Source organism: Stegostoma tigrinum, chromosome 30 (genome assembly GCF_030684315.1).
Source record: "Stegostoma tigrinum isolate sSteTig4 chromosome 30, sSteTig4.hap1, whole genome shotgun sequence".
In the NCBI taxonomy this organism is placed as follows: Eukaryota; Metazoa; Chordata; class Chondrichthyes; order Orectolobiformes; family Stegostomatidae; genus Stegostoma; species Stegostoma tigrinum.
The window spans coordinates 10297215-10324264 of record NC_081383.1 but is presented as its reverse complement, the minus strand read 5'-3'; the positions used below and the strand labels follow the sequence as shown (position 1 = coordinate 10324264).

At 41.5% G+C, this 27050-nt stretch overlaps 1 protein-coding gene across 2 annotated transcripts in view; it reads left to right on the top strand.

The window, feature by feature from the left end:
• The first annotated feature begins 389 nt into the window (after positions 1-389).
• LOC125465696 (ephrin-A5-like) overlaps positions 390-27050 on the top strand; it is a 367296-nt gene continuing 340635 nt past the window's right edge. For both annotated transcript variants that reach the window (XM_048559430.2, XM_059638445.1), the window contains exon 1: positions 390-645. In XM_048559430.2, the coding sequence (XP_048415387.1) occupies positions 524-645 (122 nt within the window). In that variant the 5' untranslated portion in view covers positions 390-523. The remainder of the gene's footprint in view (positions 646-27050) is intronic.

The window sequence follows — 27050 nt, the reverse complement described above, 5'->3', positions numbered from 1 at the left end:
AAATGTGCCTTGCGATTCCCCTGAGTCGTGTTTACAGCGGCACGGTGTTCAGGGAGTCGCATGCGGAATTGTTACAGGCTTTGGAAGGAAATGTAGCGATTCAGCGGGCTCCCATTGTGACGTCACCCGGCTGGGGACTCACGACCATTGGTCGGCCATCCTCACCGCGGCTGCCACTCAAGACGGCGGCCCGCCTTTATATGGTTCCGCCCGCCCCCGGAGAGCTGCGATTGGTCCACACGCCACGGCGGCGCGCGGCTTACAACTGGTCGAAGGTGCTTTCATTCATAATTTCCAGCGCTCTCGCCTCCTCCTCTCTGCTCGCTTCCACCACACCTCCCTCTCCAAGCAGGCTAGGTTGCGCGAGTGTAATAGGGGTTGGATTCACTCGTCTTTTTTCAAAAAAAAAGGAGCTGCTCCTGTCTAAAGTTGTGGTTCAGGCACCGCATGGAGGCGGCGGCTGGAGGCTTTGATTTGCAACCAGAGTTTTGCGCGTGAAGACCGCCGGACGGATTCATCGGCGATGATGAACGTGGAGGTGGCTGTGCTGCTCTTTCTGGCCCTTTGGGTTTGTGTTTGGACGGAAGATTCTGGGAAAGTAGTTGCTGACCGCTACGCCGTGTACTGGAATAGCACCAACCCCAGGTAATGCAATTTGCACATCAGAGAGGTGGAATGGGGAAGCGTTTACATTTCGGTTCTGCATGTTTTTATTTCTGAGTGTGGAAGAGTTTCCCTTCATTCCTCCAGTTCCTTGTAACACTGATTCCCAGTAACCCAATTTCCCATTGATTTTCTCGATTTTATTTTTCTTAGGCATCCGAAAGTTGTTTTTATTTATGCCGTCTCTTGTAATTGTTTAGCTTCTCAACCATAACAAATTACTTCTTTTAACAAGAGGAAAAACGCCTGACTCTAGCCAGATCGTGCACAGATTTATTGACCTGTTAATTTCAGATGTCTGGGACTGATGCGGAAAGCCAGTCTTGCTGGAGGAATTGCGCTTTTCCATCGCTTTTAAATACCAACACCAAACTTAGGGGTGGCTTTCATCTCACTTAAGGGAACGGGCAGCGAACGGCTTGCGCTGCGCTCTTTAATTTTCCTCCTTTTGTTTTAAAAGAGAAGGAGAGCTCTTTGTATTAAAGTGAAGACGTAGTCACTCGGAGGTGTGTGGCCGCTGAGCAAAAATCAGTTTGCAAAAGGCGTAGCTTTTGTTAAGGGTGAATTTGCAAGGGAATTGCAGTGACTGACACGTAAAACGCGGCTGATCCGAGGAGATACTGCAGTGACAAAAGATTCCTGTATCAAAAAACCCCTGTATAAATTTGGATCCATTTAACAGACGTTTCAACAGTGATCGATGCACTGTTTTTGAGCTCGATTACATAAGTAACTTGTTCCTTATCGAGTTGGAAAGGGCCAGTCACATTCTATCTGGAGAAAGGAAGAATAGCTTTTCATTGTGTAAACTTTATTTCCCCCTCTTTCGATACCGCATGCCATTTCCAGTGGCTGTCTTGAATGGGCGCGTTTAATTTAGGGAAAGATTAAAAAGCCTTTTCCCGCAGACGTGGAAAACTGTGGAGCTCAGTGTGCGTTTAAAAAGGTGTTTCCTTTTTCCCGGAGACGAAGCCGTGTTACCTGAAGCCGTCATTAAAACGAGATTATTGTGTACTGTCTCAGAGTGAGCAGTTTGGGGGTGGGGGGTGGGGACAGAGGTTTATCAGCAACAGTACCTAGGTGCAGCCCCTCATCCGCCGTAGAAAGTGAGCTCACCATATCGTCTCCCTCTCCCTTTCTCTAAACCCCACGGTTGCTTCGGAGCGTATCTCTCTCTCTGGTTTATGTGGTTGACATCAGGTGTAATTTTAGACTTGAAATGAAGTTCCCAAAGCCAAACAAACATTCGCTGGGCCAGGTTGAAAGCGAACTTTTTTTGACCAGTATACAATTTGAAAATGATGCTTTTTCTTTAAAAAAAAGTAGCGTGAATGAGCTGTGTATTTCAAGTAGAGAATTCAGTTTTGGGGTTTTATCGCCTGTCTGAAGAAGTAACGAAAGGTTCTTGGCTCTTTATTTTTCAAAAAAGGTCAAGATTGTGAACTGCCCAGCACAGTTTGCACAGGATCGTGTTCTGAGGCAGGTGCTGGACTAAAGTGTTATGCACTTTATGTTCAAGAAGCGAGCCTGTTGCTGAGATTTCAACCCCAGTGCTAAAGCAGCCCCTGAAATACTTAATCTTTTATACCAGTTTCTTTTTATATAATTCAGGGAAAGCAAGCGCACGACTGCTTCCAGGATTAATCTCGACTTCACACTGTTGCAACCAACATTTCAAGCGCTCACCCACTCAAGGTAGTCAGCATGACCCATTCCTTTTGACCTATGACGCAGGCAATCGGGATTACAGAGCAGGGTTACACCGGTGTTTAATTTGGTATCGGTCGATGTACTTAAATACGCCGCAATTGCGCTGTTTCCGTGAGATTCCGGAGCTGGCGGAGAGAACGCTCTCGCCGTCCCGGTCTGACGCACCCTCTTTCAGTTACAAAGTGAAAATTAAGCTTCCCAACTCTGGGCTACCAGTCACTGCCCTTTCCTATTCGGTCGCTCACACTCTCTCTGCTCTTCCAGTGTATAAAAGTTTGAAAGGTTACCCCTGTTACGTGTGTATGCCTGTATTTTGGATCCTTTTCATTCTTATCCGAGAGCAAGAAAACGGGTTGATTTCAGGTGTGGACCAGGAGCGAATAACAACATTTTTATTGCCCAAAGTAGTGTACTCTGACTAAAGACAGCTCAGATTCTGTCAGCGAGTCTTGCGTACAATCGGGATTTTGTGTTTATTATCATACACTAACCTGCAGGAGATAGGGTTGGTGTCAACTGTGGCTAAGCAGTCTGTAGAAGTGGTTTGCACCCTTTTTAACGAGACTTGAAGGACAGGTTCACAATCAGTTCATCATTTTAACGCTGTTAAGATGTGACACTGCAATGTTACCAGTTGTTCTTACCAATTTTTTTGGTCTATATGGTAATTTTTGCCTATTATCCGTTTGATCACAGCATTTGTTCTGCTTTTATACTAACATCTTTGATGTTCAGTAGCTTTTGGATGCATTTAAACTATAGCACCCTGAAGGTAAGCTAATACTTCCGAAAGTGGGTAAGGAAATATTGATGTGAGTAATATTCACAATTAACTTCTCAGGAAAAGTGTTTGAGCACTCTTAGTATTTGTACCCCTCCATCAATCTCATATCTGTCTTCTCTCTGCTTCTGTATTTATTCAGCTTCCATAATCTTAGTGTGGCATTGAAAAAAAAATCAATAACTATGTTAGTAATTTATGTTAATACCAAATTACAAACATGTCTTGCTAATAATAGTTGGACAGTCAGTAAATGGTAGCGCTCCCAATATTACATGGACTAATTTGAATTTACAATGCAAATTACCCAGCTAGATGCAACATGGTGATACACATCGTTATAATAAATTGTTGCTATAAAATTGATAGCCTTGCTCACAGACAGTGGTAATGGGAGTTTTTAATGAACCTGCCTGTACGTGGTTAATTTATCCATGAGTTTCATAACAACAGTTTCGTTTATACAAAACAAGGATTTTATGTTTTAGTTGTCTTAAACTCTCCACCAAACTCTAAGTGGATCTGGGATATGAAAGTGTGTGACATCTTGTAAATCATACAAAAAACCATTGCCGGTAGTGGATACACTGAAAATAAATAAGCAGCCATATATAGATAGCTCAAAACTCTCTGAAGTGAGGGAAAATATGATGTATGATTTATTATTATCTCTTTTCCTAATTTATTAAAATTGTTCATGATTCTTGCCTCTTTTTAACAATTGCCTTTTCTTCTTTTCCTGATACTGCTCAGCAGTCCCATCAGTGATCAATATAGACTTGAGGAAAGACATTTTTCTGTGAGCTTCACATGAAGGGTGCACTCCTCTTAAAAAAAACAAAAAAAACATTTTTTTTCTGTGGAGCCCATGGACACTGAGCACCACTTTAAGGAAATTATAAGAGCAGTTCTTAACAAGTTCTTTGAAATGTTATTTGTCATAGCTAATAATGTGCCAGGGGACTTTAATCAGTAAATCGACAAAATCTAATATTCACTCTGTAAGGCCACATGATTATATCACAACTGTTTAAACACTGAACTGCTACTTTTTTTATTTTTCCTGTATAAAATCCAACAATCTATTTATTTTGTTTGTTGGCAATGAGGAGATTAGACTGTCTGCAAGACATTGCCTTTTAAAACATCTTGCTGTGCCTCAGACATCCCACCTAAAATGCACGGCAAGACAGCTCAAACTGGAACAAAAAACCCACTGATTGGATCCTAATTATAAAAATAAACATAAACTGGTCTTTTCAATTAACTGGGTTACAGTGGGATCTCATTACATGCAGTACTTCAGCTTGATACACAAGTCACATATAAGAAAGGGCTGATAATTTAAAGTAATTATATTGGGAACTTGCATCTGCTGAGAGTTTATATAATTCAGAGTTCTATTAAGCAGTCAGCATGTTGACAATATTGTACAGAAATATTCCTTAACACACATCCTTCCCTTATATATGCATTGTGTATGTAACTCCCTATAGCTAAAATATATAATTACCACACAGATATTTTTTTCTAAATGAACATAGAAAGAGGACTAAGAGCTCTTGTGCTGCAGTGGTAGTGTCTTTATTTTTGAGCCAGGAGCCCTGAATTGTTGTGTAATAAAATCTCCGAACAGGTTGATTTTAAAAATATGTCGAAACAGTGCTAGACTATTCAGCATCTTGAGCCTCTTCTGCAATTCAGTTAGATCGTGGCTGGTTTGCAACTCCGTCTCAGTCCAGCCTTGCTCCATATCTCTTGATACACTTGCCTAGCAAAAATCTATTGATCTCTTTTATGAAAGCTTTAATTGAATTCCAATTGCAGCTTTTTTTGGGAGGGTGCTCCAGATTGCAGTTACCCTTCGTGTATAGAAGTGCTTCCAGATTTCACTCCTCAATAGCTTCTCCTTCTGGTTTCTCCCACAAGAGGAACTATTTTTCTCTTATTTACTCAGTCAAATTCCAATTATTATCCTTTGAGACACCTTGATCAGGTTGCCCCCTCCCCCCACCTCAGTCTTTTCTACCCAGGGGAATACTTGTTGAATGTTTGTATTGTGTCCTCATAATTTAATCCTCTTAAGTCCCAGTCACTGGGGCAAAATCATGCAGTTCCTCACTAACAGCATTGGGTGTCCACTTACAGCACATTAAAAATGTTCAAAATGCAGGTCACCTTCTCAAGGGTAACTAGGGATAGGCATTAAATGCTAGTCAGCCAGCGGCACCCACATCCCATGCGTGAATAAAGCAAATCATTCTGGTGCACTTTGTGCTACATGTCCTTCCCAAAGCCATTGTATCCTTCCTCAGATGTCTAGCCCAGATCTGGAGATCACTGCCAAGGACATGAAGTAACTTGGTCTGTAGGAGGTGCGGGAGAAGCAATGTAAGACTTTGAGTAGTTTTCTAAAGTACAGTATGATTCATTTCATAGGTTTATGACTTCAGCTACATTTACTGGAAAGATCAAGTTATTGCTGCCATCAGTAAGGGAAATGAGAAAAGTGAGTCAATATATCAAGATTTTGTCTGACTTCTGCTCAGAAATGAAGAGAGAGTGTTGTTGTTCAGGGCATCTTGCACTCCATTACCAAATATAATCTTGCATATCAAAGTTCATTGTCTCATGGATAATATTTTCAATAGTTAAAACTTCACAAGTAAGCATAATTGTGCTGTGTATTTTTTTTAACTGATTCAATCCATTACCACTAGTGCTCCCCCCACCTTTTGCTGAATAATTACCTTGGTCACCCATTTAAAAACTTAATCAGCAGTGAATCCAGAATTGATTTGGAAACTAAGCCAATGTGATTTTACTTCTGAAGAAAATAATAATTTCTGTTTCTAATCAGGATCAGTATTCCTATTGCAGCTCTGTTTCTTTTTGCTTAAAACACTATCTTTTAAAATCTAGAATGTAATCAAAATAAACAAACCACACAGAACTCCTCTAGGATTTGCTTATCTACACTTTGAACGCTTCAGTGAGAACTTCCTTTTTGGTGTTGTAATGATTGCTTCAGGAAATGAAGGATATTGTACCCATTAAAGGGGCATTACCGGATTTTTTTTTCACTTGCGCTTAAGATTCGTAATTCACACGTGCCACAGTCACGGAATTCCATGTCTCAGGGTGTGGCTGTCTGAAAGTTCAGTCGCCAATAGTGGAATGATAAAAGTGAAGTGGGTGATTGCATGAGAAGTTTTTCATAATTCACTCCTGGCATACGGGCGTCACAGACTGGTCCAGCATTTTTTTGCCCTTCCCTGGTTGGCCTTGCAAAAGTTGGACTGAGCTGTCTTCTTGAACTGCTGCAGTCCATCAACTGTTGGCACACTGTGCTGTTAGGATGGGAGTTTCAGAATTCTCATCCAGTGACATTGAAGAAGTGGTGGTATGTTTCCATAATTCCAGGTGACAGAGTTCTCATGTATCTGTTTCTAGGTATAAATGGCTGTGATAACGACAGCTGATAACGGTTTCATGGCCACCATTACTGAAACTAGCTTTCAGCTCCAGATTTAACTAATAAAATTTAAATTTCTCTACCTGCCATTGGTGGGATTTGAACCCGTGTCTCCACAGCATGAGTGTGGGCTTCTGTATTACTTGTCCAGTGATATTGCCACCAACAATTCCCCCATTGTGGCTGTGGGACCCGTGAGGGTAGTTTGGTTGAAGGAGGTGAGAAGATGGAAAGGGTGAATGGGACTTTGGAAGGATGTGAATATGAGGATCAGAATTTTGAAATTGAGCAATTGCAGGGCTTGGGCTCAACATAGGCCAGCGAGCATGGGAGTGATGGATGATTGGGACTTGATAGCAAGGTAGGGCTAGGTCTGCAGAATTTTGGGTGAAGTCGGGAGGCTGACTAGAAGAACATCACAATGATTGAATGTGGAAGTAAGAAAAGCAGGGATCAGGGTTTCATCTGGCAATCGAGTGGGGGCAGTGGGTGATATTATGTAGGATTTGATCTGTATTTCAGGTGAGTGTCCGATGGGTCACAGTTTGTAAGTGGAGAGATAATAGAAACTGCAGTTGCTGGAGAATCCGAGATAACAAGGTGTAGAGCTGGATGAACACAGCAGGCCCAGCAGCATCACAGGAGCAGGAAGGCTGACGTTTCGGGCCTAGACCCTCAGTCTGGTTCAGCCTCAGAAAAGATGACCAGGGAGGGGAATGTGTCAGAGGCAAGAGAACTGATTTCAGACCAGGTTTACATAGGTTTTTTTTCACCTGGATGGTCACCTGTCTCCACCTTGAGCTTAGTGTCATCATTTGGCCTGGCAAGTTGGGATGAAAATGGTGACATATAAATGCAAATTTTTGTATACGCGCTCACTGGGTATTTCTTGGAATTGTCCGAATGATAAAATAGGTAAGGTACTATTTTAAAATCGAAGTTTCTTTTACAAAAAAAATTGAAAATAGGTGTAATTTTTAAAAAAAGGTTAATGCTCCCCGCTGAGATGGGCCTTTCCACACCGACTGTCAGTGCGCAGAGTTGCTGAGCTCCGAGTTTCCTCAGTCACACTGCACCATCAGCACTGTCGGATTTCTGGCCAGAATCTTTAACACGTGGGAGGGACTGCGAGCGTGATTTTCACACGTGTCGTTATTAATGTAACTTGTGTGTGAAATAGCAGCGCCGGCTGCTGTAAAATTAGCTAAGCAAAAAGCACAATGTTGTCAATCATTACTGAGCCCGCTCGGTTTGTACTTTTCATGGAGAAGTGCAGATGACCCAAGGCACCACATTATTTGCCTCGTTCATTCACCGTTAGCCGGTGGCTTGAATGTGGAGTAGCTATCACTGGTGGGGGGGATGTGGCGAAGGTTCCGGTGAGTGGTTTTCAAAGGAAGGAGCAGGCACAGAACCGGACTGTGGAATCCACCCGTGCGAGACTGTGGTTTAGAAAGAAAAAAATTCCCCAATGCCGTGTAATCAAAATGGAACTTGACGTGGTCAGACACCGTAATGCTGTAGCTCTAATCGCCACTAAATTGTCCATTCCAGGTTAATGCCTGCCTCACCCAAGCATAGAATTCCCATCTGCCAAGCCATTTCCCCTTCAACCAATCCACTGTATAAAATTCCGTAAGTTTAACCGCCGCATCTCGATTCGGGCTCAACATATCCCTCTAATTAAAAGGTCTTTAATTATCTGCAAGGGAACTATTCTGCTGGCATCTCGCATCTGACGGTTTGCTGTACAAACAGCAAGGCACTGTTAAATAATCTGCTGCAAATGTTTTGTTTTGAAAGAGGACAATGGAAATGTTTGATCAGCAGGAGTGTTCACTTGTTGCTCTGCTTGGTTTGAAGTGCCAAATTAATGACTTCGGCAATCTGCAGAATGAATGTTAGAAGTTGACTTTTTTTTTGGTGGGCAGTTTAGCACTCTGCTGCACTTCAGCAGAGAGGAGTGAGCGGGTGTGTGAAATTTTCAGAGCAATGCTCTCGTCCCCCCCCCCCCCCGCCCAACTAGGATTTTAGTACGGTACACAGGCTACCGACGAACGATCAACTGTTTGTATCAAAGGATTACTACTGTAGGACAGCTGTTAGCTGTATAGAGCAATTCCCTTTTGCCCTTTCCAGCCGTTTCTGCCACTGACTTGGATCTGCATACTCGTGCTTAATTTTGGAAATTTCCAGAAGACCCCTATCGTCAGCGCCCTTTTGGGGTGAAGCAAGTTCCAGATTTCCGTTGTAATAAAATGTGAGGCTGGATGAACACAGCAGGCCAAGCAGCATCTCAGGAGCACAAAAGCTGACGTTTCGGGCCTGGACCCTTCATCAGAGAGGGGGATGGGGGGAGGGAACTGGAATAAATAGGGAGAGAGGGGGAGGCGGACCGAAGATGGAGAGTAAAGAAGATAGGTGGAGAGGGTGTAGGTGGGGAGGTAGGGAGGGGATAGGTCAGTCCAGGGAAGACGGACAGGTCAAGGAGGTGGGATGAGGTTAGTAGGTAGCTGGGGGTGCGGCTTGGGGTGGGAGGAAGGGATGGGTGAGAGGAAGAACCGGTTAGGGAGGCAGAGACAGGTTGGACTGGTTTTGGGATGCAGTGGGTGGGGGGGAAGGGCTGGGCTGGTTGTGTGGTGCAGTGGGGGGAGGGGATGAACTGGGCTGGTTTAGGGATGCAGTGGGGGAAGGGGAGATTTTGAAACTGGTGAAGTCCACATTGATACCATATGGCTGCAGGGTTCCCAGGCGGAATATGAGTTGCTGTTCCTGCAACCTTCGGGTGGCATCATTGTGGCAGTGCAGGAGGCCCATGATGGACATGTCATCAAGAGAATGGGAGGGGGAGTGGAAATGGTTTGCGACTGGGAGGTGCAGTTGTTTGTTGCGAACTGAGCGGAGGTGTTCTGCAAAGCGGTCCCCAAGCCTCCGCTTGGTTTCCCCAATGTAGAGAAAGCCGCACCGGGTACAGTGGATGCAGTATATCACATTGGCAGATGTGCAGGTGAACCTCTGCTTAATGTGGAATGTCATCTTGGGGCCTGGGATGGGGGTGAGGGAGGAGGTGTGGGGACAAGTGTAGCATTTCCGTTGTTTTTTTTGCAACAATAGATCCTTCCCTGATCGCACTCCTGAATGGCCCGGCCCTGTGTTTTTTTTAAATTATTCATTAATGGGATGAGGTCGTCGCTGGCTCGCCAGCATTTATTGCCCTCCCATAATTATCCGGAGGGCAGCTGAGAGTCAACCACATCGCTGTGGGTCTGGAGTGATGTGTAGGCCAGACCAGGTAAGGATGGCAGTTTCCGTCCCTAACGGACATTAGTGAACCAGATGGGTTTTTCGCGACAATCGGCAATGGATTCAGGGTCAACTTTAGATTCTTAATTCCAGATATTTTATTGAATTCCAATTCCATCTGCTATGTGGGATTTGAACTCGGGTCCCCAGAATGTTATCCGGGTTTCTGAATCAACAGTCCAGCGATAATATCACTAGGCCATGTTTACGATTTAATCCCTTGCTGTGGAGGCGGAGATGTGAAGGGTTTCTATTTTATAACAAAACTTGCGTTCATTAAATCAATTATTAAACAATCAGTTCTGAAGAAGCGTCAATTAAAAGCAAAATACCACGGACGCAGCAATTCCGAAACAAAAGCAGAAGAATGCTGGAGGGAGGCCTGGAGAGAGAAACAATCCCTGTTTGGAGTCCAGTATGAGACTTGTTCAGAACTGGTACCATACCTGCTGAGTTTCTCCAACATTCCCTGAGGTTGTTGCCACAGGACTTGAAATGTTAACTGTTCCTCTATCTCCACAAATGCTGCTAGATCTGCTGTGTTTTTCCAGCGCTTAAAAATCATTTATTGTTGTACCCCCTAAACTGCAACTTTACCATGAACGTGCATTTGGAAAGAGCACTCTGAGCTGTATAAAACTGAGGTCAAGCACTGGTTGTCAGTCATTGGTAGAGGGAATGTGGAAACAATTTCTGATGATTGTTTAAATGGATTTCATATTAAAGTAGGTATGCCTTTTCCTAGCACAGCATCACTAAATAATTCCAATGGTTGTGGCAACCTGCATAGAAATCTGGATTTTAAAGTGCAGCACTTTCTTTTAGCAAGCTGCTTGGACCCTCGTTTGGATCCAAGGGTTTTTTTCTGTACATTGACAATCCTGTTTCTCGAGCACGCATCTGTTCCAGTGGGCAGTGGGCACCTGCTCTCCACTGCTGAGGAACAATTATCATCGCAAAGGCAGAACAGACGGACTGATTAGAAACAAGATTTGCACCTCAGCATCTGATGCTGTAAGATGATACTGTGATTAGTAAGGTCCCCAACCTAGAGGTTACAACCACAGTGGCCATTGTGTGAGTGTGACACAGATATCAGTGGATGTCGGGTACCCTTTGCTTCTCTGGTATCGGGTATTGGATTAATATTGTATTTTACAATGATCCTTTTAATTTTATTTGTGAGACAGATTGATGAAAGCCCTGTTGTCATAACCGATGATCCCTTGTAGGGGTTACTTTCCTTTTCCAAGTGTGTAATTTAACAATTGACTGAACTATTAAAGCAATTTACTGTGCTGTAAGAGGGAACAGTAAGGTGTGTCTTGGGGTCAGTGCTGTGTCTCTCAGGCAGGAGTTAACGGATTTGTACCCCTACTCCTCCCAGTATGACCACCACTATTACATTTTAAAATAACTGTGTCAATTGAAAGCGATGTAACAAATAGTCTGAGGTTGTGGGATCAGTAGTATTTTATTTATTTGTTTTATTGCACAAACTGCTGTACTTAAAGCTGAGAAAATGTTGATTCTCTGGATTTAAATGATTGCAGTCCACCTATAGAATTTTTACTACATTATCAATATATAAAAACAAAATCCTCTTCCATCACGCATTTCAATAACTACTTCTGTTAGTGTGTGATTTTCTTTTAAAAATCCTATGTCCACATGAACTGTCCAGAACACCTGCTATGAGATTGCTCTTCCAAACTTAGTTTGTGTCTGGAGGGTTGTTTATTGAGCTGTTTAACACAAGCATTGGGTACTGGTGAATCCAAATCGATCAGTGACAATTGATGAATTAAGTGCAATGACTTGTTTGATTATATTTTTCTGAATTGTGATTAGGTATCAATAGTCTAAGTAAACTCTGCCATGGTGCAGGATTTTCAGAAAGTGATGGAAACAGAAGGAAGGGGAAACAGTGTGGGGACAATGGGAGAGCTAATCTGCAGGGATTTTTCAGTACTTTACAGCATGTTAAGTACTTATTGAAGTATGACCACATTTACAACGTGGGAGATGCCGCAATTTGTGCACAGCAAGATCCCACAAGCTGCCATGGAGGCAATTTATCTGTTTTAGTGATGTTAGCTGAGGGACAAATATTGGTCAGGACACCATAGAGAAATCCTCAGCTTATCTTCAAATACTAACTCAATATCCTTCCCGTAAAGGACTTATTTCTAAATCTCATAGGAGCCAGCTCGGACAGTGCGGCACCCCATCAGTACTGTACTGGGTGTACCAGCCTAGAGTTCCTTCTTCAGCCTCTACAGGGGTGATGTGAACCCACAACATTCTGATTCAAGAACTGAGACTGCAACTAACTGAACCACAGTCAATGGGCTGGGGGAAAGAGGAGAGTGAGAAAAATAGACAAAATGCTCTGCAGAATCACTTCAGAAAGCTCATCAAGAAATCTAACTGGTAACTAAGAAATTAGTGCTGCTAATGTGCAGTGCAAGAATGTAAATTTACAGTCTTAAAATGCATTTTAAAAAAAACAAGCTTTTTTGGTGTCCATATCAATGTTATGTACAAGTCAACTAAATGTGCAAATTTTATATTTGAAACCACGGACTACAGTCCATGGTGGAAATTCTAATACATTGTGTGCCTGTTGAAGGGGACCACAGCAGTCAGTCTGTGCATCTTGTGATGCAGAGGTGCTATGATGGGAAACAGTGTCTTACAATTCACACCACTTCATGCAGCAGCTGTTTATCAGGCCTTGAGCCAGACTTGCAGCTTGGCTGCGTTTTCCGTGTGCATCACGCTGTTGGTTCCTTGATCGAACTGAGGCATGAAACAGTACATTCTACCATGTGCTGCTGGTTTCAAAGCAGCTGCAAATTGATTCGAATTGGGCAGTTGTGTGATTTGATTTGTTTTTTGAGAAAAGTTGGCTTCAACTCACTGTTTCGTTTTCACTTCTGCCCTTCCCACTGATCCCCTTGCTCTTTAGCAAGTGCAGTGGATGGTAAATTGATGTCATCGACACACAAGCAGTGCTTCAAGAACAAAGCTTTGACAAGATTGAATTCATTTATGATCAACAGATGGAAAGCTCAACTCTATCCACTATATAATCAAGCCTCAATCGAGCTATCGACAGATCAACACACAAACACAGAGGCACACGCGCACACCCCTACATGAACATGCACAGAACATCTAAAGGCAAATCATTTAATCTTTCTTCATTGACTGTATAACTTACATAAAATTGTCAGGTTTAGCTACTTTTACTTTCTTGTTGGCTGTTGCAGCATTACATGTAAATTTTTACCAAAAAAAGTCTCCCCCAGTTTAATCTTTTCATCCGTGTCACCTCTGGTTTCCGCATGTCTCCCTCCATGGCACTGTCACCTTCATTCCTAATGTGTCAGGATTAAAATTGTGCCACCTTTCTGGATTTTGTTCACTGTGTTTCTCTCACTTCTTTTTGCCCTCCCATTCCAACAGTGAAAATGAGTGCAGGTGGAGAGTTTCTGCATTCCACTGCTTTTAGACAAAGCCACTTGAGGTTTTGAGGGTTTGTAATCTACTTGTCGTGGAGTTCTGTGGAGTTACATTGCCTCACTCAATCTCACGGTTTAGCTTCTACAAACTCATCATTTCATTTCAATTTCAAATTGTTTGTTTGGGAGTACAGAAGTTGGGTTTCGCTGAAAAAAAAACTCATTTTGCCAAAGCTTTTTCTTTGACCGGCATTAATGAACTTTATCTTAAGAATGCCATACTAAAGAGGAAAAACTTCATATACACTGTAAGAAGAAACTGCTGACTGTTTGAAGAATTATCATGGAGAATGCACTGTTTAGATGATGACCTCATCTAATGGATGAATTCTTCATTGCAGTTTCCTCACATTCAGTATTAAAAATTCTGTGCATCTGACTCCAATGATCTGATTTTCAACCTCCAATTTTTTTTTTAAATTACAAGCAGGAAGCAATGTAGTTTCTCAAAATAACAAAATTTCGAACAGAATTTTTTTGCTCCTCCTCTAATTACTTTAAATTTTTTTTAATTTTTAAGGGTTTGTTGAAGTTTTAATCATTCGTTTAGTTCAATTTATTTAACAAATTTCACTACTGCTAGGTGTGAACATGTGTCAGATAAAAGACTGCCTAATATTTAGTCCCCATTATATTGTGAATGCTCTGAACAGTGTAAGACAAAAAGCTTTGACAAAATGTCTTTTTTTTTCGGCAATTCTCAGGTTGGATAAGAATTGTTATTTGGATGTAGGCGACATTGGCTGGCCTGAATTTATCCCAATTTCGTTGAGTTGGTAGCAAGGGTGGGCTTTCAATATTGACCAAAAACAAAATACCTTACTCGGCCCCTCTTTAAAGTGAACAGCCCGGGACAAAACAGATAGCGTTCCTTCACTGAAAGACTTCTTTTCTGCTGCTCGTCCATAAATGACCAGATCTTTTGCACTAATAACTGTCCACAGCTGGAGTAGAAGCTGTAGGTCTCTGTGCAGTGAGTCCTTCTCAGAAACACTGCATTGTGATACCTTGTCCAGTATTATCTTTCAGTTTCATGAGATGTAAATCTTGAGGAAAGATTTTATTTTTAAATTTAAAATGCGCTAGAGTTCTTGTTGGTAGCGCTGCTTTGAAGATTAATTGTAGCACTGCAATGTTCTCTTGCTTCGAAGGTTGTTTCTATGACTGCAGTGTTGCCTGCCCATTAATGAATCTACAACTGTCCCCAGGTCTTTATCCAATTTGTAATCTGAAGCCATGTCTTTTATATGCCAGTGTATGATTTTTGAATCGGAATTAAATGTAAGTGTGTATATTTATGTAACATGTGCATGTTACTTGCTATTTTAAAACCAAGTCTCCTGTGGGACAGAAAGATGTTCTGCTCTGCTGCATTTGTCTCATTCTTCTAACTCAACTCTCGACCACGCAGGATACTCTGATTTTGGCTCGGCCTGTGTCTTCGATGTCATCACATATCCAAGACACATGGCAGCAATGTGACGGTTGTATAGAAATTTTTGTCATTGACACACAGGCTCCTGATAAGCAGCAGCATATTTTCCAATCAAATGTAAAGGTTCAGCGCACTGCTCCCATTCAATCCTCTTAATCTAAACATAACACTTCTCATAACTGCACAACTAATTTGTCGAGGATTCCAGTGCTGTGCAGTGGGGTTGGGTTGGGGGAGAGAGGTGGCGATTGGATTGTGGGTTTAGGATATGGGCGTTCTTCAATTCACAGGGATACCCCTTTTCACTACGGCTTTAGAACATGTTAAATGGCACTCTGAAAACCTGGATTCATGACATTTCTCTGCCTTTTTCTCTCTTCGGTAATTTCCCACTATGTTGGTCCAGTGTGTCTCACTCTGTTGCTTTCCCTTTCATTAGGGGACAATGGCAGTTTCTCTGGCACTCTCTGGGAAGGGTCCATCTTGAATGGACATAATCCCTCTTTGATTAGGAAACTGTTGTCAGGGTCTGTGAAAGGACTCAGGGGCCGTGCTAGGTGGGGGGTTATGGGAGATGTCAGTCACTGAAGTGTACCCTTTTTAATCCTCTGAGCTCATGGGCAGTGTTTCTAAAACTGGGAGTCACACTAGTGTCATACCACCTTGAGAGAGTGTGCACTTTTTGCTCTGATGTGACAGTTGAATGATAAAAAGTGGAGGGGGCCGTATTAAATCTTTAGAAGGGGATATTTCATCGTCAATGCTTGCTACAGGGTCAAGGGACAGGATTAATTTCAAGGCCTTTTAATATATCCAAATATATTTCATTTCAGGTTCCCACAAGCAAGTGAAACTGTTAAATCCTTAATCACTCAGAACTGGGTTTTCATCCATTGACTTTCAGCAAATCTCAAGTGAAAGCATTAGCAGGAAGCACTTCATAGCTAATTTCCTTCTTATCTCCTTCAGCCTCCTCTTCATCTTGCAATCTTTAAAATCTAGGTTGCATGTTACAACACTTCAAAAATACTCAATTGGCTATAAAGTGCTTTGGGATATCCTGAGGCCATGAAAGGCACTAGAGAAATGCAGTTCCTCCTACACAGTCACCAATTCCTGATCTATCTCCCTATCTCTTCTGTCCACCACATTTTTTTTATTTTAGTGCTGTCTACATGATGGTGCTCAAAACCTCACAGACGTTTCTCACTGAAGAAAGGGAGGGTAGGACTCCTTGATGCTAGACTGGGATGACTAGACTAGTCATCAGTAAGGAACAAGCTTGTGTATTCTCATTCCCTTCACAAAGTCATGTCCGTGTCCAATTGGTCTGTAGTACGTTCTTCCAGGCTTTGGCAATGGAACACAGCAACCTAGCAGAAGAATGGAGTATGCATTTTTTTTAAGAAACCAATCTCTACTGTTCTGTGGAAGTGCATTTCTGTAGCATGTTGATTCATGGATATGTAGTTATAGTTCAACTGGAAACTGTTTGACACATCGAGCTTTAACTTGCTCTCTGCCAGAGCAATTAATCCAGTTTCATTCTCCACCCCTTCCTCTTTTGCCCAGCAATTTATTTTCCCCTTCAGGTGCTTCTCTAGCTTCCTTGCGGAAGTAACAAGTGAGTTATCTTCTTGCACAAGCCCTCAGCCAGTCATTCTAAATCCTGACCACTCGTTGTGAAAAGAGGTTTCTCCTTATGTTGCCTTTTGATTCTTCTCCCAATCAGATTAAACGCATGTCCTCTACTTCTTGGTTCTTGAGGCAGCCATTGGCTGAAGAACTGTTGTGGTTCAATAAGAAAGCTCACCATACTTTGTGAAAGCAAAATTCTTTGTCAGGAATTTTTGCATCCCAAAACAATTTTACATTTGATTTTAACAACCATTTTACAGTAAACCGACTTGCCTAGAAAACAAAGTGCCGTCTCTGAGGGAATTAGGCTATCTCCTAATTGCTGTCCCACACCAATTGTGTACAGAACCTGTGGGTGAAAAGAGCTTGAAGGGTCTAGGCCCGAAACGTCAGCTTTTGTGCTCCTGAGATGCTGCTTGGCCTGCTGTGTTCATCCAGCCTCACATCTTATTACGGTGAAAAGAGCTTTTTCGTTTTAAAAGAAAGGTCGTTTATTTTGTGGCCATTAAGATGAGGAATAATAGTGATGACAGATGGAATAAATTACTAATTTCAGGCACTGGGAATCGGATATGAGAGACAGAATAAGATTCATTGGCATGAAAAGAAAATGATGAACTGCAGACGCTGGAAATCAGTAACAAAAACAGAAGTTGCTGCGAAAACTCAGCAGTCTGGCAGCAGAAATCAGTTTTGGGTTGTTAACTGCAGTTCTGAAGAAGGGTCCCTGGACCTGAAATGTTAACTTTGCTTTCTCTCCACAGATACTGCCAGACCTGCTGAGTTTTCCCAGCAATGTCTGTTTTTTAGTTTTTGACCTTGTGGCATGACTAAGCCCTGATCTCAGAGAATTGTCCGTCACTGCATCAAACAAATTTCATTTCTCACACTTGTCATTCTTGCATTATTTTTCACTCTTCGTCTATTGTCATCACATAGTCATAGAGTCATACAGTATGGAAACAGATCCTTCAGTCCAACTGAGATAATCGGGGGGGGGGAGGTGTTGAGGGGACGTTTGCTCAAATAAATCACAGACTGGCTGACGTTTAAGCAACCGTCCTTTTAACTAAACCGCAGATGTGCTGACAGTTTTGCTAGCATAGTGTGCCAAAATGATGAGGTGTTACTTTGGTTTTTCTGAGAGTTGCAAAGCAGAAAAGGGGAAGGATGAAAAAAATATTGTTGCTAAGACATGTGACTGGGGAATTGACTAATTGTATGAGCCTGTCTACGTGAATAAGGAACAAGTTTGTGCATATAAGAATGACCCCTTTTTAGAGTGAAGGCAGAGCATCACTGTACAATATGCTGCTTATGGATGGACTTTGTAGAGTGATCCTCCATGTGTGCTTACTTACTTAAATAAACGTTACTGTACGTTACCTGCCTGTTGATGCCGTGCATTTGTATCAAGCGCAAAAAGAACTCAACTTGACACAACTAGTCGATACTGAACATAATTCTAAACTGACCTAGTCCCACCTGCCTGCCCCAGTCCAGATCCTTCCAAACCCTTCCTATTCATGTACTTATCCAAATGTCTTTTAAATGTTACAATTGTATCTCGACCCACCACTTCCTCAGGATTTTCGTTCCACATGTGAACCACCCTACATGGGATATTTTTTCTGCTATAAGCCCACACAGAAAGGTCAAATTAAATCATGACTGCCTGAAATTAGTTAATTTATAACCATGAGATATAGCAGAGAAAGAAAATCACCATTCCAACAGTCTTGATTAGACAGTAGTGGGTGTGGAAGTGGTGATCTGTCAAGGGAAGGTCCTTAACTCAGTTCTCCAAACCTTGTGTTCTTGTGCTTTCTTCTTCAGGGTGTTTGGAGAGGCCTGACATTTTCAATGTTCTCTCTGCCTCTCCCTCTTGGTCTAAATTGCTCTAATCATCCTTCAGTTATCATCTTTAAAAATAAAAGGCAAAATACTATGAATGCTGGAAATCTGAAACAAACAAAGAATACTGGTGAAACTCAGCAGATTTAGCAGTATCTGTGGAAAGAAAAATAGTGCTAACATTTCCAATCCAGTTTGATTAAATAGAGCCAAACTAGAGTCAAAGCCTTAACTATGTTTCTGTCTTCACAGATGCTGTCAGACTTGCCGAATTTCTCCAACATCTTCAATTTTTTGTTCAGATTTCGTTTATGTTATCGTGCCTTAGAACATGGCCAATCCAACTTTGTTTCCTTTTCTTGTTGCTGTACTGACAATCTTTCCTCTTCACCATCTGAGAGCCTTTTCATGTGCTCGTGTGCTCCTCAAAATCACCTGTTTCGCCCCTCTCCAGAACCAGATCTCAGCTTCCTTGGTTTTGTAGCGTTTCCCAAGGTCTGTGCAGCAGTACTGCATAGCAGGACACTCTAAATCACAGCCTGCTCAATCCTTTCTTCCCATCTTAAAGATTTGGATGGATACAAATGCAGGAAGAAGTGGCGAAAGTACAACTCACAAATATTTGTATTTCACAATTTTTTTCCTTAAAGGACTTATTGTAGGGATTTGTCGCGTTGTTATGAAGGAGAGACAAAGAGAACAACACCGTCAGCCACTCTGCAGTTTCAGTAGTAATCATGACCATGCAATGCAGTTAACATTTTAATGTTGTGTGTTCACCAGTTGCTGTGAATTATTGTTGAGATGTGATCATTCACTATTTAAGAAAGTGTGCCTTTCAATCATCCCAATCAGATCAGTGGAACAATTCTAAAATGGCTGCCAACAACCCGGCATTGATTAACCCCCGTCTTCCATTGTTACCTGTGGTGTGAAGAATCCATTATTCTTTCATCAGCATCAGGAAACCACTTCTCTTATTTAATATATGTTTCAATAACAGTACAGTTAGGAACACAATATACAATCAATGCATATCAAATTCACAGTTCTGATGTTGGATCCTGTTAAGTACCCATTCCTATAACAGTTAACAGCAAGAGGCTGTACTCTTTGCAATAATTGACTAATGCATCTGATGAAAAGGTAATATTCTTTCATTAAAGATGCCAAGAGGTGCCATCACATGACAGCTTGACTTTAAAGCACCAATATGTTGCCATCTTTGGCAAAACAAAATGAGACAAAAATCACTGTTTACCATAAGCAGTGTGCTTAGGATGAGGAAGTAATATGGAAGGTGCAGATTTAACTATTTGCGTGCTGAATCATACTGTCATGATACCAGGATGGGAATTTTTCCTTTCAAGTGAAATTTCAAATGAAGTCGTGGTTTTTTTTGGATCACTGGTTAAAAGCCTCATGACAATATGGAGACGAGAACAAGGAGTTCTTGGATGTCCAAGCCAATATTTGACCCTGAAATCATCCTAAATATTTGGTCAATCATTCATTTTCTGCAGGAACTAATTACATTGTCCTTTTGGCCCGCTTAAGGAAAACAAAACATTTCTTGTAAGATAGTCCTGAGACATCCTTGTGGAATTCATTGCCGCAGAGTGCAGTGGAGGCCGGGACGTTGGATGCCTTCAAGGCAGAGATCGACAAATTCTTGATCTCAAAAGGAATCAAGGGCTACGGGGAGATGCAGGGAAGTGGTGTTGAAATGCCCATCAGCCATGATTTAAATGGCGGAGTGGACTTGATGGGCCGAATGACCTTACTTCCACTTCTATGTCTTATGGTCTTATCCTGAGGACTTGGCAGATGGCTACACAAAAACAAATTTGCTTTCCATTCTTTGTTTTATATCTCCTTGAATTCAAATGTCCTATGCTGCCCACTCTTCAATCTCACTTGGTCTGTGTTGTATTCAACACATAGCATATAGTTATTATTTGAAATGGAAATTTCTTTTTGGCACTGGAAGATCAAAGCAGAAACTGGCCACCCAATGCTCACCAGAAATTGACTACAACACCACTGTGACACATTGTTGATGAGTTGCAGATGGCAATCGAGCATCCAAGGGCAGTTCACCAATTCCACAAGACAAACCTGCAACCTTTGGTAAGTCCTGGGAGGTAGGTGATTAGCGGAGACTGTTATGTTATGTATCCCAGTTAGTATGCCTAAAACCTTTTAAAGAATCTGTTCATGAAGTCACAATCTTGCTGACCTCTCTTGGAGCTTGAATGAGGGAAGATTGCTACAGTTTACATCTGAATGCTTAGCTTAGCTCAGATGCAAAAGTGCCTGTGATTGGTAATATATATATAGATACCAGGAGTTACCATAAAATTTTTTTGAATCCTTCAGTACTACGTTTCTCATGTCTCTTGTTTATATATTATGGGAGGTAACAAAAGTATAACCTTATCAGATGTGAATAACCTGGTGCGGGTTTAAAAGCCCATCGTTGTGGATAAGAACTTATTGTGTCCCTAGCCATGCTGTTCCTCGACAACCTCAACACTGGCATCTGTATCAATGTGGAAAATTTCCCTTAGTGTGTCCCGTACACAAAAAAATGCCTAATTCCAACACAGCCAGTTATTTCTCTGACAGTCTACTCTTGATTATCAGTAAACAGTAAATCAGCGACATTAGCAGTGATAGCACATACTTAGCAATAACTTGCTCTTTGATACCGCCTTGGTTCAAACAATTAACACAGTATCAAGTAAAATATGAGGGAGATGTTCCCATTCTTCTGTGTGCATCGCCTCCTCCAGTAGCACCAGGAAAGCATGACCTTTTCAGTAAAATGTGGAGACTTCCATACCTTCAGTTTGAGCTGGCTGTGAACTTCACTTTCAAGGTGAAAGATTAGCATATGATTGGTGCCTCATCTCAGATTTGCTTTTTGAGTAAATTTCAACATTGTTGGTAATGGGAGCATATCTCAGGAATTTGAGAGAAGTGAAGTCACTGCTACGCATTTGCTGCCGCCTTTTGTTTCCTGACCATTAACTTTATTACCCTTTTCTTTAAATAAGGTGCATTCAAAGAGAGACTCTTGTACCTTTTGAAATCATATTATACTAGCTGCATGTAAGATGTGCTGCCCTCGAGAGTTTTATGTTTATGGTTTCTCTCTTTGAATCAATAATCCTGATCCTGTCATAATCTCTTGGCTTTCTAATTTTCATTGGGCGCATTTCTGAAGGGTCTTCATATGATCTACTGCTAATGGTGCCATCCTAATTTCTTGCCCTTGGTAACTCAGCATAGCTATCCTCTTTGCCCAACCATTGTGTGAAATCAGAAAGCCAATGGGTACTTCTTTATTAATAATGCTTGAGTGCCAATCAAATAACCATTTTTCTCTACATTTTGACGTTTAATCATTGAAGTGAAAGAAAAATTGGTGTTTGACCCTAATGACCAATCAAGACTTGCCGTCTTGTCTTTAACAAGCTTTTTGACACATTCCCAGGGTTATATTGACAATACAGCAGTGAGGTGACTGATGTCGATTAACCTCACTGTCCTTCCCAGTGCTAGGTATGACTCCAACTAGCTGTGTGTTGTCCCCAATCCCTATTAACTCTAGTTTTGTTACAGCTCCTTGATGGCACACTCTTTCAAACGTTGCTTTAATGACAAGGGCACACACTCTTATCTCACCTCTGGAGTTGCTTTTTTTTTGTCCATGTTCGATCCAAGGTTTTAATGAGCTCAGGAACCTAGTGGCCCTGCCAAAAATTATAATCCGTAAGAGTTTGGTTTGGACTTTCAGCCCATGCAAGGGTCCTGACTGGAGTTTTTCCATCCGTCTTCAAGTTTCTGTATCAATAGGGGCTAATGTAGGAACCTTATGGTGATCTTCTCAATAGAAGGCATTTGGACCAGGCAAGCCTTATGGCCCCATGGAAGGTCTCCACCTTAAGCCTGCATCACTAGCACACCCACATCCACTCCCAGGGGGGTTTGTCAACTCCATGTAATAAAGTTGGAGAGAGGGGTCATGTTAAAGCACTCTCTCTCTCCTTCTTTACCCTTCTTTACCTTCCATCATAGCCACCCATTCCTTTTATGTGGAATGGCCTTTCAGCTTTGGGGCACCATCTACCATCTTTAACTGCATGCCCAACCTGCCCTTTGGCTAATAATTGGTTGTTCCTGGGAAAAATCATGCTGTTTTCCTTCAGAGTTGAGTTCAAGCGCTAGAAACAGACTTGACCTCCATTCACTCCTCCCGAACGAAAAATCCAGCTCCTTAGTTTCAGTTGTACAGCTGTGGCAATAGCTGTTGACTCTGAAAAGGTCTTTGTGAAGACATTTGATAGTGCCTTCAACAACTCACGATATTCACTCGTTTCAATCTCAAGAAAGCTGGAACGGCAGGCATGTGAGTGAACGCTTTTGCATTTTTCATGCCTTGTGTTACTTTAGGTACAGGAGAAGGTCATCTAGTCTTTCAAGCCTGCTGTGCCCTTCAGTGTGATTGTGACTGTCCTGTGACCTAACTCCACTGACTTTGCCGTCTATCCCTTAATACCCTTGGTTAACAGAAAGTAATCATTCTTGGATTGAAAATTGCAGTAAAGACCCAGTGTCAATTGCTGTTTGTGGAACAAACAGTTCGAGACTACACCACCCTTTGCATATGGAATTTTTCCTTATTTCACTCCCAATAAAAGGTTTAGCTGTCATTTTTATGCTATGTGTCTTTGCCCTAGATTTCCCCAGCCAGCAGAAACAGCTTCTCTTTTTGCTATATTCTCTTAATATCTTAAACTTGGATCAAATTCTCCCCTCAATCTTCATAATTGTAGGCAATAAAACTCTAGGTTTGGTAATCTCTTATAATTTAGGCTTTGATTATGTCCAGAAGTACTTTTCCAGAAGTATTTTAATTAGCTGTAATAATAAAACATATAAGTGACAGGGTGGCTTCTGTCTATTTCCACCTTTACTCCATAATTTACTGAAGAGAGCTGAAGGACCATGTAATATCAGAAAGTGCAAGTGAAATGAAAGATGTAGGCAACTATCTCATTACAGAGAAGCAACAGCTGGTGGTCTTAACCTGAAGGTCACTACATCTCAGGCAAGCTTGAGAATGCGGGTCCTCAGCTAGTGCGAGTGTTCAACCCACACCACAAGCGATGCAAGCCAGCCATCCAACTAACTGATCCCAATATTTGGGACTGTTTTGGTTGATGATGTGAAGTTCCCACTTAATGCTAATGACGTCCCTTTGCTAAGCTTCGACCAGTGTGGCGCAGAAACATACGCTCATTTTCCTATGCTAACAAGGTATTGATAAGATTAGACTGTAGCTGGAAAGTTACACCATTTGTCTGTGGATTAGCTGAAAACAAACACAATTAAAAATATTTTAATCAGTGAAAGATTTCAATTTGTAATGCACAAAATATTTTCCTTGGGACAGAATAATAAATTAAGTATTATTTATAGAGTCGTTTTAGCCTCTCATGCCTGTGTGACCATTAAGTGAGATTATGACTGATCTGTGACCTAACTCTAATTACCTGTCTTTCTCCCCTTACTACCTTTCAGGAATAAAAATCTGTCAATCTCAGATTTAAAGTTAATAATAATTGATCCAGCATCTAGCAATTGCTGCTTGCAGAAGAGAGCTCCATCCTAATTTAATGCCTGAAAGGTCTGGCTCCAGTTTTTATTGGACAGTGCCTCCTTGCCCTAGACTTTACCGGCATAAGGTTACTGTGGTGCAGTGGTAGAGTCCCTGCCTCTGAGCTAGGTGGCCTGCAAGTCCTATCGGCTACAGTGTGTGATAACATCTCTGAATGGGTTGATGTTAAAACAAAGACCTACCAAAACTGGGCAAAGCCTTGAAGAGTGTGAAATTTACACAAGCTACCCCCTCAGAACTCCTTTCAAAGGTCTACTGTAAGCATGTTGGGCCAAGTGACCTATTCCTATCCTTATCATTTCATAGATAACAAGGTGTAGAGTTGGATGAACACAGAAGGCCAAGCTGCATCAGAGGAACAGAAAGGCTGATGTTTCAGGGTTAGACCCTTCTTCAGGGTCTAGGCCCAAAACGTCAGCCTTCCTGCTCCTCTGATGCTGCTTTGCCTGCTGTATTCACCCAGCTCTACACCTTGTTATCTCAGATTCTCCAGCATCTGCAGTTCCTGCTATCCTTTATCATTTCATACTTTATTTTCCCCGAGGAATGGTTTGACATTCGAGATGATGGGCTAAGGTTTGGACAGAGGCCAAGGTAAAAACATGTAGAAGCAACAGTTGGATGACATCATGTTTGGCTATGAGATCTTTGAGTGGAAGCGAAAAGGGAATTATTGTAAGGATTGCATGGTTCATATAGGGTTGCTGGGGAACTGCTCTACATACAGCCAATATGTTTGAATCTGACAGCAATTCCTAATACTGCTAATTCTGTCACCAAAATCACAAATTAAGACACGGAACCCCTCTAAATGCTTAAGAGTGTCTTGGTTCACATTGTGTCTGCTTGAATGTTCTTGAGTCTGTCGGTCTGCCCTTGAGGCAGAGACCTATTGTAAACGAGCATTCAGGCTGAACAGAAATATTCTCCATAAATGTCTTTAATATATAATAATGAACAGAGCAGAATGAATAGAGCAGTAAATTGGTCATTCAGCTGGCATTGAAACTTGAATATATGCTAGTTCTAAAATGTTGGTAAAATGATATCACCGGAAACAAGAATACTACAGTTTATAGAATTCCAATGTTTTGAATTGCTTCCCAGTCAATTCTGTTGTATAGAATTCTCAATCTGAGTGCACCACTTAAAATGTGTAAACCTGATCCACTGATATGATTCATGTTTTCATTACTAAGCATGCCATCATTTAGCCCAGTCCCATTCGTTTCTCGTACTCTTAATTATGACAGGATCGTATTTTGTACAATAACGTGTTTAATTTAGATTCAGCACGAGTGATTAAGCTGACTCTGACACAAACCTTGTGTTTCACATTGAGCATTTTATTGATGCAGTCAATAGACATCCTAATTAAAGTAGGGAGCAATCTGAGAAGATCTTTTCTTAGGGCAAACTGGTTAGCATCTCACTTTCTGTCTGTGTGATGGAGCGGTGGTTTTTCCTTTCTCACCGGTAAAACATTTGTTGTTGCAGGAGTCTGTGCTGTGTCCACTACCTGGCTCCCACCCCTGCTTTTGGGTAGATGCTACTTAGCCAATGTGTTGCCTTGATGTACACAAACATACACACAAGTATGTGCTGGGGCTCAGCTGAAAGCAAGGGTCATCCTGCCAAAATGATATCTTGAACTCTTGGTTTAGTTATGATGCAAAATCATTGGAGGAACTTGATGCAATATTTAATTGGTTTAGAGGATTTTTGTATTGGAACATCATGTTGATGAACTACTCAATTGACCTTGGATTGCTACTGTTCACAGTTTATCAGGCCAATGTCTAACCTTTTCACAGCATATACACGGCACACCCATCTGTATTAGTCAGGTGAGGATGGAATCGAGTTTAACTGTGTTGCCCTTTACATTCAAATTGGTCATAGATACAGACTAAGGCATGAAGAATTTACTTAGGCAAGTCCCTGGGGGAGTTGATTGTGGAACATTGATAGTGGTCATGAAATTGGGTACTTGGCATTGGGTTCACAAGAGCCCATTAGCCGATTGATGACATTAAACAATTCCTTCCCTTTTCAAGCCGTGGAGATGAGGACAATGTGTTTTTTTTTCTAAAAATGTCTCAAATCGAAGATTGCCTTAAAGTGCTCATTTGATTGTTCGCCTTTGGTATTTTCAATCTTCTCAGTTAAAAGCAGCACCATTTAAAGGCAATCTGGACACTGGAATGCTATTTACAACCACCTTTCCACTACTGAGTGAATTCACTGAGGGAATCTTTCAAAATCTTTCAGCTATTATTGTTACATCTATTGGCTAGTTTATGTTGCTATTTTTAGCATTCACAATGTTTTTAACTGCCTATCTCTGAAATGTTGTTCCTTAACTGTTTGTTTAAAGGATTTTGATATTCTTATTCTCCTTCATTATTGACAATTAAATTTACCCGTATTAAAACTATCATTAAGAGTCACATCTAGATGATGAATGTGGCCATTAGCTATCATCAGCGATTAGAATGAGTAATAAAAATTTTATTCTACTGTTGTCCTTTCCCAAGATGACCCACTCTTGGGTTTAGTTCCACAAGCAGACTGTTACTGTCTTACCCAAGAGACCAGTTTCCATCACTGGACGTAAGGAATGAGTGGAGCTCCTTTATCGACACCTGGTCCAAGTCCACATTTGACCCTTGTCAGACGTTTGCACAGTAGTAGGGGTAGAGAGCTCACTGGGTTCCCTCTTTCCTTGAAAATAATTCCCTGGTTCTAAAGTGCTTTGGAACATCCTAAGGACAAATGAAAATGTTCAATTGTAAAGTTAAGCTTTTGTTTTCTTCCCATCCCCTTGCTCCATGATCAGTGTCATGCTTATATCCGGAATTCCATTCCTATTCCCACTCACCTCATATCTCCAGAATTTTTCAACATTCCCTCAATGTCTGTTTTCTTGAAAACGCCTTAGGATGGCTCATCTCACTGTTCTTCTGGCTCTTCCCCGG